Source organism: Acanthaster planci, linkage group LG05 (assembly GCF_054643075.1).
Source record: "Acanthaster planci isolate LZ-2023a linkage group LG05, COTS_SCS, whole genome shotgun sequence".
Classification (NCBI taxonomy): Eukaryota; Metazoa; Echinodermata; class Asteroidea; order Valvatida; family Acanthasteridae; genus Acanthaster; species Acanthaster planci.
The window spans coordinates 21,699,974-21,716,490 of NC_141781.1; the positions used below are offsets into that span (position 1 = coordinate 21,699,974).

The following is a 16,517-nucleotide window of genomic DNA, read 5'->3' on the forward strand; positions in this document are numbered from 1 at the left end:
GACATGAAACAGGCAAAGCTATGGGGGTCTGGAATTGCGAACTGAGAAATTTGAGACGTGTTTCAGGAAAAATAATTGAACACAGGTTTGATACTCTTTTAAGCCAGGGGCTAAAGCTAGCATCTTAAGTCTACCAATGCCAAAAGCCAACTCAGTGAAAGTGGAAAACAAATTTTGCCTATAAAAACTATATAGCGATTGTTTAATTTTGAAAATATATTCCCACTCCAAGAGTACCACTGATATTTCCATTTCAGTGGTTTGACAAAAAGTAGATATCTAACAGTATTTCTACTCTATAACACTGAAGCTTGTTCAACATACAATCGTATGCATTTCTCATTCGTATCTCTTGTACATTTTAATAAGCAGTGGCAGCACAAAGAAAAGGTTGCATTCATAAAAAGTAAAAATGGGACTACACAACGGGACCTTCCAGTCCCAGTAATTGAGACAGGACTAGAATACCACGATGAATCCATGTTTGAACAGAAGAGCTCACTTGTTGTGCTACTAACACAAAAGCTGTGAAGTTTGCAAAGCAACAATGCAGCCTCCAGAAATAAACACTTGTAATAAGCTAACCCACCCCTTTTCTTGTTTTGCAAAGCAAGACTGATACCTCTTAAAGCACTGATCTTCCACAGGACTACAGCTAAGTCCATTTCAAGACAAAAATAGCCAGTTAATGTCTCATTAAATTGCAAGTTTTTTCACATGCAACGGGGTAGAAAAAGCTTGTGACTTGAGACAGGCGTGCAGTGGACTTTGACAAAACACTGCGCTGTGAGACACTGCTTACTTGCATGCATGCAAACATACCCTTGATGCCCATCGTACACGTTTGATTCGCTGTTAATGTAGTGTAGTGTTAATGCAGGCAAGAGAAAAAGGGGGTGCAAAAGGAACAGAACGTGAAATGATGCAACAGTTTGTTAGAAAAAAACGCCTAGTGCCAAATCTATCTCTGTCCAATTTACCAGCAAAGAGAGAAAACAACATGCTGACAAAGCATCTTGTCTAATAACTCATGTTCAGTGAAACTCTACCCCTTGCAGACAATATGCAAAGCTATACCAGTACGTGTACGCATCAGGCTACAAGATCACCGCTCCATAAAAATATAATTTGGTAACGAAAACACATGGGGGATTTTCTAGCTCTCTGTTTTGTTCCTGTCTTTGACTCTATCTTGTATTCCAAATTGGTTTTACATATTAACCAGATACAGACAGTGTAAGATCTTGGCTTGATGTGGGACAAGTGGATCCTTCTTTATGGCAGACAACGGAGTGGCACAGAATGTGTAGGGCTCAACTTGGAGGGCTCAGTTTATAACTCTCAAGCTACAAGCCTCAATGGAGACCAAGTCCAGATATGGTGTCACCCATGGACTAGCCATATCAGAGGCTTTCACTTGCCCAATGGCCACGTCTGCAAAGCCCCCTCTTTCATCTATGCACCAAGTCCATTATGACATGAGAAAAACCACCACACAAAAGACCACCATAGTCCTTATGCCTGCTGCAGTTTGTCCCTGAGTGACCTGGGCAGGCTGTCACTTGAACATTTACAGTACATCAAAAAAATGTTCATAAACAGAGGTCCCACTTGGAGTGCAAGGAAATTGAACTCTGTCATCACATCAGTCTGCACGAGCACCTTTGTAATCCCCCATGTACCGTCTTAACTTGTTCAAAAATCATAAACCTTCAGGGGGAAGGGGTACACTACTAGTATGAGAAAAATTCTGGGGAGTAGCTAGTCTGCTGGGACTTTGCAGGTCTGAGGCGGGAAGGAAGAACATGTGATGGTTATCAAGCAGGGAGCAGACTGGGCCGCTGTCTGGCGAATTCCCTCCCTCGCAAAAAACACCCTCTGTACCCCTAGGGCAGGGCAAAGTACGAGACGGTCGGGAACCCAGATTGTTGCGGTCTTGCAGCACAGGTGATCCTCTGCCTGGAATCACCCAAGGTCGCGTGGTGTGTGTCTCTTATCAGGGCAGCCAGCTGAAACTGACTTGTACATGGCCTTGATAATATTCCCCAGATGCCGTTAAACCGTGTTTGTGTCACAGTGACTTGCTTTGGTATGACCAGGCCTAAGGTGAGTGCCTAGTTACTCACAATTTTTTTTAATGCTTCCAACACAAGATATCCCCTACCGAGTTCTTGCTAAACAAACCCTAGTCATAATGTTTGGCAGATCAATATCTGATCATGTATCAATGGGGAGTTACTTGTTTATTGTGACTCAAGTCTATGTCACCAAAACCAGAGACTCAGGAAGGATTTAATTAGAGTCCTAAACATGAGGCCTAACACACTGCCTCGGAAACACTGAAATGATGAAAGGGGTGCACAATTGGTTAATCTATTCAAAATAATGATGGTTAATCCGTACAGAGATGGCCAAATTTCATGGCCAAATGCACACTACAACTGCAAAGACTGAGAAAGCGTAAACAGACTGGGATGTGATGAAAATGGATTTACTTGAAACCGTACCTTGGGTCTGGCTGGAGGCTGTGGAGGCTCCGTTTCTGCATTTGGGGATTCGACCTCTGCAGAAGGAGAAAATGGGTATTCCCTCACAAATATATGAAGTACTTCAAGCATTCTGTAAGGTCACTGGGTGGGAGTCAATTTAAAAGGAAAAAATAAAAAGGATTTGATGGGGGGCATAGGGGACAACTTTTAATGGTTGTTGAAGACACACTTTATGGGCAGAGACAGGCCGGTAGTAGACCAACGACCTATCTACTAAACATTGGTAGTTTTCCTTGGTAAAATCAGCCAGTGAGCTATTATTGGCTATTAACCACTTCGTGCCGGGTATTTTTCAACGTTGATGATGCTGGGCCGGCATGACTATCATTTTTTCCATTTTCAAAATCCTTCAAAAATTTATCATTCCATTTAACGGTCATTTATAGCCGCACAGAGTAATCTGTAGGCACTACTCTAAGTTGACAGGTGACCTTCATTGACGCCTGAGTATTTCAGCCAGGCCTGCAGCCTTGTAAACAGAGCCCAGATTGTGCGGTGTTATACAACTGTCTTTTGTTCACGAACCTGGCTCAGTGCACTGCTGACCTCTTTTCAATAGGGGCCAGATTAGCGTGCAGCAGTGCTGTGTGGCTCATCGCTGCGGTGGTGGAGCGCTTTTGTCCCCGGTGGTAATCCGCTTGCTCTCAATGCCCCAAACCCTGGTGAACAGTTTCAAAATAACGCTGGATTATCACCACTTTTGAGAGTGAAAAATGTCTGTAATGCCCAGCAGCCTGGTCTTTTGTTCGGAGTGCGGTCTTTTGTTACAGGGCCCTGTTTCCTTTGTCTGAGTTCGGAGACCCCGGCCACGCATATAAACCATACGGCTCCGATTTCGGAGTCCCCGGCTGGTAGTGGTTAAAATTGCCAACAATTCTGAAAGACATAGTTTACCCATTGGAGTGTCTTGTCGTGGGCTGCTACTTTCTGATGTGCTGTCAACATTGTTATCATCTGCTTGCCCTGACAATGCAACCATCTCCATGGCCTTCTCCATCTCAGCTTCACAATCCTGGATTTACAGCGTAAGAAAAAAGTTGACAGCCATAAATGGAACACGTACATGCCTGTAAGGATGTTTCACACTGTGAATTTTACTGTGCCATTTCCATTTGATTAATCAGGGGTGCCGGATTTCTATGATTACTTTTGGTCTGTTAACATACCGCAAGTGTGACGTAAAACTTAGAGACATTAACTCTACAGGCATTACACATAGTTCAGTAAATTCTTCTGCACAGCCGCAGTAGTTTTATCCAAAGTCCAAAGGCAGCACGGCTTCAGTGAAAGCTGGTCACCCCCAATGATTCTGTTTGTCTGCGTACCACTTTTGAAAAGCCTAAATCCCAGGTGAGGTATGGCTGTGACATCTACGGAGAATGCTCATGACGCCATTGTGAGGAGTATTTGAAATAATTGACTTGACTCTGCCTCTGCCAAAGACTGCAAAGTAGGTCACAACCCTATGCATAATTACATGTGAAACGTAATTTGCATCCACAATATGTAAAAAAGTAATTTTTTTCCAAACAGAGATTTTAAGTCCTAAAGACTGATGTCTCACTTTTCAATTTATCCACATACATGTCAACGGACTAATGTTCACTACCTGCCAGTGAGTAAATATCCTGAAATGGATTTTTAGAAGCAATCTGCACAATACCTGTTCATTCAGGTGTCTTGCGACCTTCAACTGAACCGGGCCAGGTTGGATGTTACCAAACACTTTGTACGCCCCCTGTAGTTTGACATTGCGTAGGTCCTCACCGTTTACCTCCAGCAACTGAGATCCACGGCTGTTTAAAAACAGGCAGAAAATAAACACCCCCCTCAAGACAAATTTCAGATATGTAAAAATTTCCATATAAATTAAATGTTAACAATGATTTCTCCACAGCACCTGTGGACAACACTTGCTCAGATGGGAAAAAAATGCAAACAGGTGCAACTTGAATGGGATTTTGCCATGGCAAAGGTCATTTTTTTTTTTTACATTTTAAACTGACTTAATTAAACACATTCGTTAGTGGTTTGAAATTGCCATATTATAATTACATTATCAGCAGCTGGTTAATGCAGACTCCACCGTGCCTATTTGCAATAATTTCTGTATGTATATCCTAAACGCCATCTCTTTCCTAATTTTTCTTTACAATTGACCTTTCATTGCACTACTGATATTGTAATAATCGTAATTTTGAATGGTATTCGCTTTCCTGAAACTGGATAGGGCATGATACGCAGACACACCCAATCTGACTCATCACAGGGTCTCCACAGACTTTGCAGTTTTCAAAATGAATAGGGAATGCTCACAAATCCAGAATATACACTTTTGTCTTGCACCAAATCTGTTCATTTCCAGAGGTTCTGAGTTCAAGTAGAGACTGTCTGGATCCTACACTTACCTGCAGCGGCATAAACCTGTGCAAGCTAGTTACAGGACCTAAAGTTAATCTGCTTAGGAAATTTGAAAGCAGGGGGGGGGATGGAGTCTGTATTAAACTGGAAGATACCCTGGTTCTCTTCAAACACAAGGATTATTGTTTATGATAAAGATTTTCATGTGTCTTTTAACATGCCTCATCTTACATTAAGTTTTATATTGTTTTCTCCACTTTTTAAATCCTTAAACAGTGCATTTTGGCCTGTGGGAAAGTTCAGAAACAATCCCTAAATTTGCAAAAAGTGTTTCACTCAGTCCTTCCAAAAACCACCTTATCTGGCCAGTGCATGTCAGGCGATGTGACAGGCATAATTACAGATAAGAGAGACAAGCCAAAAATTATTATGCAGACCCCATTTCCTGTCCTAAACTTGGCTGCCTCCCCTACAACATCCCCTTAGGCGCCCCTCCCATGTCAAACCTCACCAATGCCTAAGCCTTAATTCATTCCCCCAAGACTTCAAGGATCTCAGTGAATCAGTCACGGGTACCTGGCACTACACTGGGCCCCAACCCTTGTATGCGCATGGATACCCTGAAGCTACATTGGTTCCACACCCAAATAAGTGTCCAGCCCTGAAGTCTGAATTCCCCAGTTGCCTTTCATGCAACTTTGTAGTAACCATGTTCTGCAACTACTGGTATACCCCATTACACATTACTTACAAACTAGCCAAACAAAATATTAAGACAGTGAGAGTTTGTCTATTTCCCTTTTGTTACTGTTGAAAACCACAGGGGGCCCTCTTCGAGTGAACCCATCAAGCCCTTTCACTATTCACCAACCACTATGCAACATCATATGCTAGATATGATTTGCAATTGCTGCAAAACACTGAGCATTTGAGTAGGTTGCATGACTTTTGAATTTAGTCTGCAATGGTGAACAGAAGATATTTGGTGTGGTTGAAAGACTCATGGGCTTGTCTAGTTTTAATATTTCAAGAGCCTTTAAGGACACGAAGTGAAAACTCGACAAAGCTCTCAGGAAATGAGATGTTTGAGGTATGAGGAAAGCTAACGCCTTAAGTTCCTTGCATTTTATTGTTAAATGGTAAGATCCTCTTAACTTTCAATCTTTGTCGATATTTCAGGCCATCAGAGTCCCTTTAATTTTTGTTCATCCTTACAAGGATTACATACTTAGAGGAAATGTCCCATTTCAGGACAATGGTTCTAGTCCACAGGATCCGCTATTGGCACTGTCTTGCTGGAGGCTGTTTGTCTCTGCTAATTGGATAGCTGGACAGAAATAACTGACAGGTCATAGAACAAGACTTGTGCCAACTTGTGCAATGTGCTACACAATCTGGTGGCAGGCCAGTGGGCACATTTGCAGGAACCAGCCTACCAAATTTTAATGACCTCTTGAAACTTTTTCAGCATTTACAAAAGACTTATTTGACAGATTTTTGAGGCAGCCTATGAAAAAGTGGGGCAATTTAACTGACAAAATTCCTCAGCAAAAATTACTCGAACAATTGTGTGATGTAGATCACCCCCCCCAAACTGGTGTCAGGTCAAATTTTCAGAGAGCAGGTCATGAGTAAAATACCTAGGTGTTTTATAATTGCAAATGTAACAGTTGAGCTAGATTCACCAAATAACCAACTTACAGGAAAATACAAAGTGCTTGATGTCGCGGGTGGTAACTTGCTTCAGCTTAACAATTCTTTCCTGTACTTAATGAACTTCTCTGCTAAACAGTTCCTTGAAAATGGCAGCCAGCCTGAAACCGAGTCTGCTTACCACAGTCGGCCGTCTTTCTTGGCCGGTGAGGTCTCCTCAAGGTGCTGGACATAGACCCTCCTTTCATTGTTGGCATCAGGCTCCGGCAGACATACAACGCCGATGCCAAGACTCACTCCTTGCTCTGGTCACATGGAAATTATTATAAAAACATTAAAAATCAAATAAAGATTTGTCCACTCCAAGAAATATTTTCCAAGCTTTTAACACTACAACTTAATGGGTGAACGTGTTCACCTGAGTTAAATATTGCTTTTCTACCTTTCATTACTTCTGACAAACACTTGCACTTTTCAGTGTTGCATTTTCTACAATTGCACCACATTTATGTAACTCACTCCCGGATCATCTAAGACAAGAACATGACATCAAGCAATTTCAGCATCATCTCAAAACATTCTTCTTCTCACAAGCTTTTTCACTATGAATGCACCATTGAGTTTTTCATTTTTCCACCTAGACCGGCGCCTCTGAATGCTTTGCAGATATAGTGCACCTTATAAATGCTTTATTATTATTATTATTATTAAACGTTAAAGATCCTTTTGTGTACTTCCACACCTCAAAAAGGGTGAGCTGACATTACCTTTGTGCAGTACAATCTCTTTGGTCACCTTGACACTGGGGACCTCCTTGATGATAGAAGCACGGTCTGGGGAGGAGCTGGAGGAGGCTGGGGAGTATTGCCTGTCCGCATCTTTGAAGCTACCCTCAGCTCGAGACCTTTTCCTGGGAGCAGAGAGAGGTCAGGACAGATATCAATAACCAGAGTCTACAGTTCTTGTTGGCATAATACGACCATGGTTCCCACAGTAATCTGAAAACCATATTACATGCCTTTTACGGGACTACAACATGACAATTTCCAGAGCAAAGTTTGACATTATTTTGCAGAGAAAGGTTGTTCCCTGTTACGAACTGGAAGATTGCCACAGCCACTACCGTAGACTGACAAGGATTGACATTCATCAGAATGTGTACAAATTCACTGAATAATTACTTGGGCACTACAGCCCCAGCGATACTTAAAGGCTTGCTCATTTCTCTCACTTTTTGACCTTGACAGAGTGTGTTGTGTAGAAGGTACAGAGTCTGAGCTTTCACCTGGCGTCATCCGCTTCAAATAAATCGATTCGCATCCATTCACTGCAGGAAGGCTCAATGTTAATGGAGGGGGCCCTGCCCAGCAAAATGACTCACAAGTTGCCTGAATTATGTCAGAGTTACGGGCACTGAAACAATCTTTTGCCCAGGTTTTGTCCGCATTTTCATCCAGATAATGGCTGTTAGGAAACAGAATGCCAAACCCAGCTATATGTCAACACAAACAACTGACAATGCTCTTAGCACATAGAAAAAAAAATTTCAAATTTATAGTGTACTCATTTTGAGGGATCTGATTGCACACATGACTAAACATCGTAAACATCTCCAATAGCAGACAAAAGATTTTATTTTTTTGTTTTCCTTAATTTTAGGTCTGCAAATTTGACACATCCATGCCTTTTTTGACAAACTCAATATCCAAGAACAGTGTACATACCCTCTTACTTCACAAAAGCCAATTTTTCGTGGGCGGGTACCTTTAACATCTACACCAAGGATAATGCGCTAGAGAGGGGATCTCTTTTTTATAGGCAGGGTAACAGTGGGAAATCATGAATTAGCCTAATGCAGGAAGGGTGCTAATGTGGTGGGGGGAAAGAGAAGGGTGTCTTTTCCGGTGGTGTCAGAGATATGAAAAGCTTATCCCTTTACCTTCTGGGCGGGGCCACTGGGCTACCCGTGGGTGTGGCAGTCTTCCCAACGAGTCGGCTTCTTACTGTCAGTGTTACGATGCCTTTCTTGATTTGCTATTAATAGAATATTCCAAGAATTCAGTGAATGATGTAACGGTTAAAGCTTGGGATGCTTTCTTCGTTTGTGCACAGATGTAAATTTGACGCGACAGTTGGACTGCAAAAGAAAAAAAATAATCAGAATGATTTCGAACACTGGAAATTCAAAGAAAAAAGAGGGCTGGAAAATTGGAAATCTTCATGATATAAATCTGTGACCATTTTGATAGGTCTGCAAGGTCTCACATTTGAGACCTGGAGCTCCCCACTGGCTTCCACAGTCAGTACATGCAATGGCCAGTCATCGTTATTAACTTGCTGTCATGTCAAATCACCATTGACAAAACAATAGACGCAGTGAGATGTGCTGACAACTTTGTCTCAGACAGTAATTGAAGAACCAGTGGCCTGAACTGCCCTGTATGCAGAAACACCCTTCTGATTACATAACACTGAGAGAGCATCAATTAGAGACGTTGTTCCTTACAGGGTACCTGCGAATTGATTGGGATTGTCAACGCAGAGCAGATTCATGCAGGGGCATAAATCATCGATGTATGATATTGACAACAGACACATCTACATGCATAAAAATGCTTATTAAAGTGAAACGATGACTCTGTCTAGAACACAAATGAAGTGAAAACCTTTAGCTTTTACCCATGTCCGCCAAAGTCAACACTTCTGTTTGAAACCCAACAGTTCCTTGTAAATGGCCTGCAAAGTGCTAAGTCCTGTTGTTGTTTACATTCAAATATCGAGAGGGAATGATATTCCATACGGCCATATACATGACACACGTCCAGCACTCCAATAACACATATAAGCCGTCCATTTCAATGACCGAAAGCATTTTAGTACTTTACAACCTAGAAAAATAGAATGTATGGCCTTTGCATATGGTCTTTTTTAATGGGGCCAAGGTTAAAAACAAATATTAATATAACTTTTACCACCTAAGGATGCTGCAAGTCTGAATGAATGACATGGTTGTCGTATTTTGAGTGAAATTCTGTTTTAAAAGCAACAAACACAAAGAGGAAGAGTTCCATCGCAAGAAACCTTCCAAGGGGAACGTGGGTGTGGATGCCCTTTCAAGTAACTTTCCAATTCGACGTGACAGCAAAAAGTGGGGGAAACAACTCCTTGTTATTGCAGTTAGTCACGCCAGACGAGTGTGCTCTGCTTCACAACATCTACAAGGCCATTTGGTCAATTGGCCCATGTCTGAGAGCTGAGAATTCACCCAGAATCTCTCTGGAAAATGCTTTCTTGAAGTTCTGCTAAAAACAAACCGGGAGATACGGACAGGCTTGACTTTTAAGTCCTTTGCATTATGGTTTCGACAGGGGGAAAGGGAGGAGGGTTCAGTCTCAGAAAACCCAGCCAGCAGTCGTACCTGGCTGCCCCAAACAAGGCACTTCCTTCACGGGGCTCAGTTTTGTTACATCCTGTGTTGTGTTGCCATGGCAACTAAACAACCAAACACGATGATGTGACTGAACTTCTCTGCAACTGCCGAGAGGTGAGATGATTCAGAGACTGAAGAGCTCATAAGAGACTCTAAAAATTGATAATACTAGGATTAAAAAAAATTTAGCCAGGAACTCCAAAGGCAGGGCGCTTGCTGGAACCTGAAACCGAAATGACTATGCCAAAGCTTCAGAAGTGGCTGGAATCACTTTCGGCTCATGTGAAAAATGGTCATGGTATTATAACGCTTGACCATCTCAGATAACACAATGTGAAGAACTTCTGTTCGCTGAGATGGAAACTACGTAATTTAACAAAATAATAACAAAACAAAGGACCTTTTATAGCAAGACATACCTTGAACTTGTTGATTGCTTGCTTATGGGTCATTCCTTCCAGGGAGTCTGCATTCACGGCCAAGATTTCATCTCCTATCACAACATTAAACAATGAAATAGTTACTACAATGTACACAATCGTGTGCAAAGTTCTCTGACAGAATTCACCTCTGCGAGAGAAACTTTGAGAGACATTCAAGATCTCCAATTTTTGACCAAAGACTTGATTAAGAGGACCAGAGCAATTGGTTGTTCCCAGTAACGAATTAACACCGTTGTCCATTCATAAATTGCTTTCCTTAGGTACTGTCAATGAGAACACTAACATGTCAAGTCTGGTTCTAGACATTAAGTCTTGAATGTTGTTGAAACTTGAAAGAAAATTAGATAAGAGGTTAGTGGTACCATGGTGCTACTGATATTTTGAGAAGGGGGTCATGTGAGGGAAGGGGTAGATTCCACACTCTTGCTTCTTCATGAGTAAACAAAATCGACAACAGCAGGAGAAAAATACCCGGCAAACTAACCTTCCTTGAGTCTGTTATCTGCCGCAGCAGCACCTGTTGGGAAGACAGTCTTGACAAAGATCCCCATCTTGCCTTTGGCTGAGTCCTCACCACCCACAATGCTGAAGCCCAACCCCTTCCCGTACGCCCCCTTGATGAGGGCAATCTGCTGCACCACAGTGGGGCTAGCGGACACCTGGCCAGTCAGGTGTTTGGGCAGCTTGGGACTGTCAATCCTTGCAGGCTGCAGGTCAAATGGAAAAAAAAAACACACAAAGAAGGTAGTAGTAAATATCCACTATTCAGACTACATTTTTGTATTTGCTTTTTACCGCAAGTTATGGCCACTCAACTGCCAAAAACATTCTGAAAACTGAGTAGAAGGGAAGATTCAGGAAGTCTAGTGCAACTGAGGTTAACTTCACTAATTACCGGTACTTCAGAATCTCGCAAAAAGTCACTTTGGAATGTACTGTGTGTTTCATCTCAGCTGGGTGATTGAATCATTATGACAGTGATCCTGAGCAATTTCATGTACATGTACCTAAAATTCCTCATTTCCAGAATACAAACAGGTACGTGTTTGCTCAACATGTCCTTTGAGGAGGGGTGCAAGGGTACTTATCACATCTGGCAAAGATCAACGGTGTAATTGAGGGTTACCAAGACACAAGACCTAACTTCCATGGGACGAACAATGTCAGGAAGTCATCCGGTCTTTTCTGTCCATCAAGGCAACCAAAAACAACTGCTCACACACACATGAAACTCGTGGCCTGGTATAAACATAAGATCCCAAATTCAAGAGACTCTACAAACCAGCCTAATCAGAATTCCTTGCACTATCACACCATGAAACTCTCATATGTAAGAAAACCATTTTAACTTTGAGGAGGAGGTAGGGGAAGACAATTTCTTTCCCCTTTAACTCTGCAGTCCACTGCTACTTCTCTCGCAGTCATTGATTGATACAATATCTCACTTTAGACACAAAATGGAGGGGAAGAGATCCTGTGGCTCTCCTGCTCCCAATATTTCTTTCACATTTGTGTCTGACTGCATTTCCTTCTCAAGTAGCCTTGCCTGCTAGACAGAATATTCTTGTAAGGATGAAAGTCAAAGGGTCTGCTTCCTCCAAACACTATGGTTTCTGGTGAGTTGATAAGTCACCATTGTCATCACAAATATCAATTTGGCCCCCATATGTTGATATACCCTTCATTCACAGTAGGCTTGATGACAGTAAGCGGTCAACTCCTTTGCTGACACTTAAGTCTAGTGGGTAACAAATTTTCAACCCCATATAATTTACTTCTTAAATCGCAGTCTCAATCAAGAAACAAAGCTGGTGAGAACTGCTGATAAGAAACATGATGCAAGGTTTAGTTCCAAATGGTTGACTCAAGTATATTCCGCACATCCTGAGTTCACGTGAACTTAAGACTGTGGCTAACTCTTGCCTGCAAGCTGGCTCTTAGTACAGTGGAAAATATCGCACCTAGCGAAACTCGGCAGAGAACCTGCCGCAAGGAATACACTTTGTGTGATGTTTTAGCTGGTAGCCCATTTTTGCTAAGCAGACATTTTTGTGCTGAGCAGATGGCCTGTTCTTGGCACCTATTCTAATTAACCAATCAACTCAGCAGGCTTTATAAGAATTTTTAAGGGGATCAAGTGATCAAAGGGCTCAATGCTTCTTTCCAAATTGTCCTCCAAGAACCTTAATTAAAACAAGGAGGGGAAAGGATGGGAAACAGTTGAAATCCTAGAGATCTGTGGGTCTTCAAAGCACATAGGTCTCAAGGGAGCTGAAACACTTAACAAGGCCCTCTACCTGAGATCAGGCCTAGGTGGTAATCCAGAGGAAGGAAAAGGCATACAGGGGGATGAGCTCTGAATATCAAGATGCCTCTTCTGAAATGACAAATGACAGGTCATTTGGTGGCTGTCACTGTGTGGCCAATAAAGTTTCAGTTTGTGGGCTCCACTTCTCCAAGAGAAGCAAGTAGGCTCAATCAGGCCAGCATATTCAGTGCCCAGAGTTCCAAGGTTAAACATTATGAAATAAGGGCTGTCAGCAGATGCATGCATCCAATTTCAGTGATTGGCTCACAAAGTAAAGACTCACAACTATTCCACCAAACATTTATCTTCAACTGAGATTCTAGGCAGTCTATGACCAATGGAGTGATGGGGGGTAGGGACCAATGACAAATGCCATGGCAGCGGTGAAAGCTAGAAAGAGGATTTGCATACATGAAGCATCACTGATGTTGTACACCTTCACTTTACAGTGCCACTGACTGTAAAGATATTAAATTTGGGTAGGTACAAATTCAGATGAAAACTAGTCACAGGTACAAAATTTGCTGCTGTGAGACAGCCGCACAAGTAATTCACTGTTCCAACAAGGGACCCATAACAGGAATGCTAAACCTGATGGCGGGAACCTAGCAAATCTGTTGGGTCCTCACTGTGTTGTAGTCAAGACCTGATACAAGACCAGACTGAAGATCAGTCCCAAGATCAGTCACAGGTCACAAGGTTGACAATAACAAAGGAATGTTTTTGCTACGGTCTATGTGAACAGCCTGTGTTGGTCTCATCATGGTCTTGTGGGATCTTGTGATGGTCTTCAGGGGGTACTGACTGTAACACTGGGGAGGCAGGGGAGGGTTTTCCTCATCTCCAGAACTTCAAATTGTCATTTGCAGAGAGCTACTGACAACAAACCTCAATGATCAGCTTTGGAAGGAAACCTGTTGACAAACTTTCTCAGGTACATGTAGGTAGAGCCTGGAGCTTGACCAAATACTACCGGGTATCGGCACACCTGTAATGCAGGAGTTCCTGACTGATTCAACATCATCATCTCCTGTGTGTGGACAGGTGACATCCTTGTCAACTTGTTGGCTTAACACAACTCAGCTCCCCTCCGTTCCCCCTTGCCGCCGATGGGAGAAATGCAATACAGGAGTTACCTGCGGGCGTAGACTTTGTGAGTTTGATTGGGGTGCAGGGGGCTGTTGGTGACTTTTTGCAATTGAGCATCCTCTGAAAAGTAATGCCATTGGAGAGGAGACCTTCTGAACCTTTTTTGGTCTACTTTGCCCCGGATCCATGATCCCTTTGCATGCTTGTTTTCAGGGTGACCCTAAAAGTTGCTTTCAAGCAGAGGATTCAAACAATGCAAACTGTCTTTCGTCATAAAGCTGAACTCCAAAAGATTTTGCTGAAATGTCCAGACTTTGTTTCCTCATGGGAAAGGTTTAAGCCTCATTTATACAAGACAAATACTTTGGACATTTCAAGCAGGAAGGGGTGGAATCGCAAGTCAATCACCAAGTTCTTAAGGTGGCAAAAAATTCGGGCAGGAAGGAAATTTCACTCAGGAGCATTAAGAAGTGAAGCCAAAGGAGAAGAAGAGAGGGGGAGGGGGGGTTGAGGGCAGTGATCCCGATACGCTGTGCCGTCTAATAAGCGAGCCCTTCCCCACGAGGATGTGACCAATTACCACCGCAAAAAACTCGAACTTGCCGCAGAGTGGCACATGCAAGGGGGGGTGGGCTGAGGCCAAGGAGAGAGATTTATTCCGGGGTTTCCTAGGGGTGACAAAGTTTAAAATTATCATTACTCAACAGATAGCAGCTTCTTAGGTGCAAGACAAGCACATCACACGTTCTTGCACTTTCTTGGGGGGGAGGGGGGAAGTCAGCCGTGCTCTTATTGACAACCAACGCTCGTTAATCGTGACATACACAAAACAAGCGGACTTTTCATACTGTCCAAAAAGGTTGAGATTAGGACTCAATCAACCAAAGGCTTGCTTACACCATGAGAAGTTTCATGAGGACTCGGAACAGTTAGCGATAACATTTCTGGAACATTTGAAACAGGTGACGTTTCCTGAATTACAATCAAAAAGAACAAGGGATGCTTTTGATGAACAATAGTTTTGCAGTACAGACGAAGGATGTGAACACTTGACACTGTACTACAAACACATGGCTTTTCCCACTGCAACACTTGTATGAAGGAAGCTACCATTATGCACTCAGGCATTCAAAGTACGTGGAACAATTTCCTCAACAATTCTGCCCTTTGCCAACTTTTGGAAGTTTGAAGTCCAGTGAAAGATAACTGCAACAGTAGCATAATTTTTTTCAGTTTGGGTTGACAAAATAATTCAGTGCAACTATGAAAGACACCTTTCTAGAGTATTCAAAAATGATATTTTTTTCTCCTTTACTGTATTGTACTATTAAGGTTTGCTGCAAAGGTTTTTGATCCTTCATTTTTGCAAGATGACAAACTCTTTGCAAAAAGGTAAAATAAAAAAGAACTCTTGAAGGGAGGGGTGGATAATGCAAATGGAGCTCAACGCCCCAAGCCCCTTCCCTGAACGTGATGTATCTGTACCACTTACATAGTGCCACAGGACAATTTGTGTGCAGTCAGTTGAGGATGGAGGGCCCAGGTCAGCTGCCTTTAGTTGTCAGTGCATTACTCTGTAATATGGCTGGCTGCAAGCATTTTGGTTGGAGTTGACTGACATTAGAGGGGAATGGATCAATTTGACTACGTTGACCCTTCTCCAATAAAAAGTGATTTTTCCGAGCAGATGAACGGGGCTATAAATAGCCTACAGTTCACAATGCCAGTCAGAGTCACCAACTGGACAAAATCCGAGGACGCTTTCCCCATTTCCTCTCAGCTGTAGCTTTCCTCAAGAAGGAAAAGGTTGGATATGAAAAAAAAAAAAAGTGCAGAAATGCGTCTGCCAAAAACCGCGCACTAATCGGCAACAATAATCCTCATTTGAGGCATGACTCAAACCTTAGGCAACAGCTGCCACTGATTCTTGCTGCTTGAAAGAGCAATTCCACATTCTTGGATTTCAAAGTTGGGGCTACAATTTAATATCAAGAATGACAAGTTCCTTTACATATTTCAGGTCCTTTACCTTGGTTGAGTTTTGTGAATGTGTCATCAACATATACGAACCCATGAACTGGAGAATGACTGCTCGGAATGTGTTTGGCATTAGAAGGCTTCCATTACTAGTTACAATACATTTTGAAAACTTACTTACTGCAGAATGTATTACATCGATTTATTTGTACCCAAGCATGAAAAGAGTTACATAAAGTAGTTTGTCTCCAGACAGCTGGCCAGGTCCAGGAAAGTTAATAAATGTTTTAAACTTCTGAAACACATTTTCAAATGAAAAAAATATTTGTTACTGAGGCAAATGTCGGTTGCAGACTGTCGGCTGATCATGACTGCTCAAAGCTGAAATCATTCATCCCAGTTTCTCCAGGGTACAGGCTCCTGGCACTTTTCCCATTGCTATCCGGAATATGTTCCCACGATCAAACAGAATTCGGCATGTTCTTAAAATACATGTACCATCCAAAAGATGGCAAGACAGATTGACAAACCTTTGGCGGGGGCGATGATACATCGGGGACTGTCAGCCTCTTCACCAGGTTCTCATGCTGCGTCTCCAGGCTGGTCTTCCTATTAGAGAAATTAACAAGAAACAGAATAGAAAATTGATTATGAAAAGCATTTCTACGAGTCGACTTACAGAGTTTCGTCTTTTTGAAAGATGTTTG

General features: G+C 42.4%; 1 protein-coding gene across 2 annotated transcripts in view; it reads right to left on the bottom strand.

The window, feature by feature from the left end:
• Positions 1–16,517, bottom strand: part of pdzd2 (PDZ domain containing 2) — a 68,500-nt gene that overhangs the window by 18,584 nt on the left and 33,399 nt on the right. For both annotated transcript variants that reach the window (XM_022254561.2, XM_022254563.2), the window contains 9 exons: positions 16,341–16,419; positions 10,921–11,143; positions 10,413–10,486; positions 8,503–8,597; positions 7,331–7,473; positions 6,745–6,868; positions 4,213–4,345; positions 3,444–3,561; positions 2,508–2,563 (listed from right to left, as the gene is read on the bottom strand). In XM_022254561.2, coding sequence (XP_022110253.2) covers positions 2,508–2,563; positions 3,444–3,561; positions 4,213–4,345; positions 6,745–6,868; positions 7,331–7,473; positions 8,503–8,597; positions 10,413–10,486; positions 10,921–11,143; positions 16,341–16,419 — 1,045 coding nt within the window. The remainder of the gene's footprint in view (positions 1–2,507; positions 2,564–3,443; positions 3,562–4,212; positions 4,346–6,744; positions 6,869–7,330; positions 7,474–8,502; positions 8,598–10,412; positions 10,487–10,920; positions 11,144–16,340; positions 16,420–16,517) is intronic.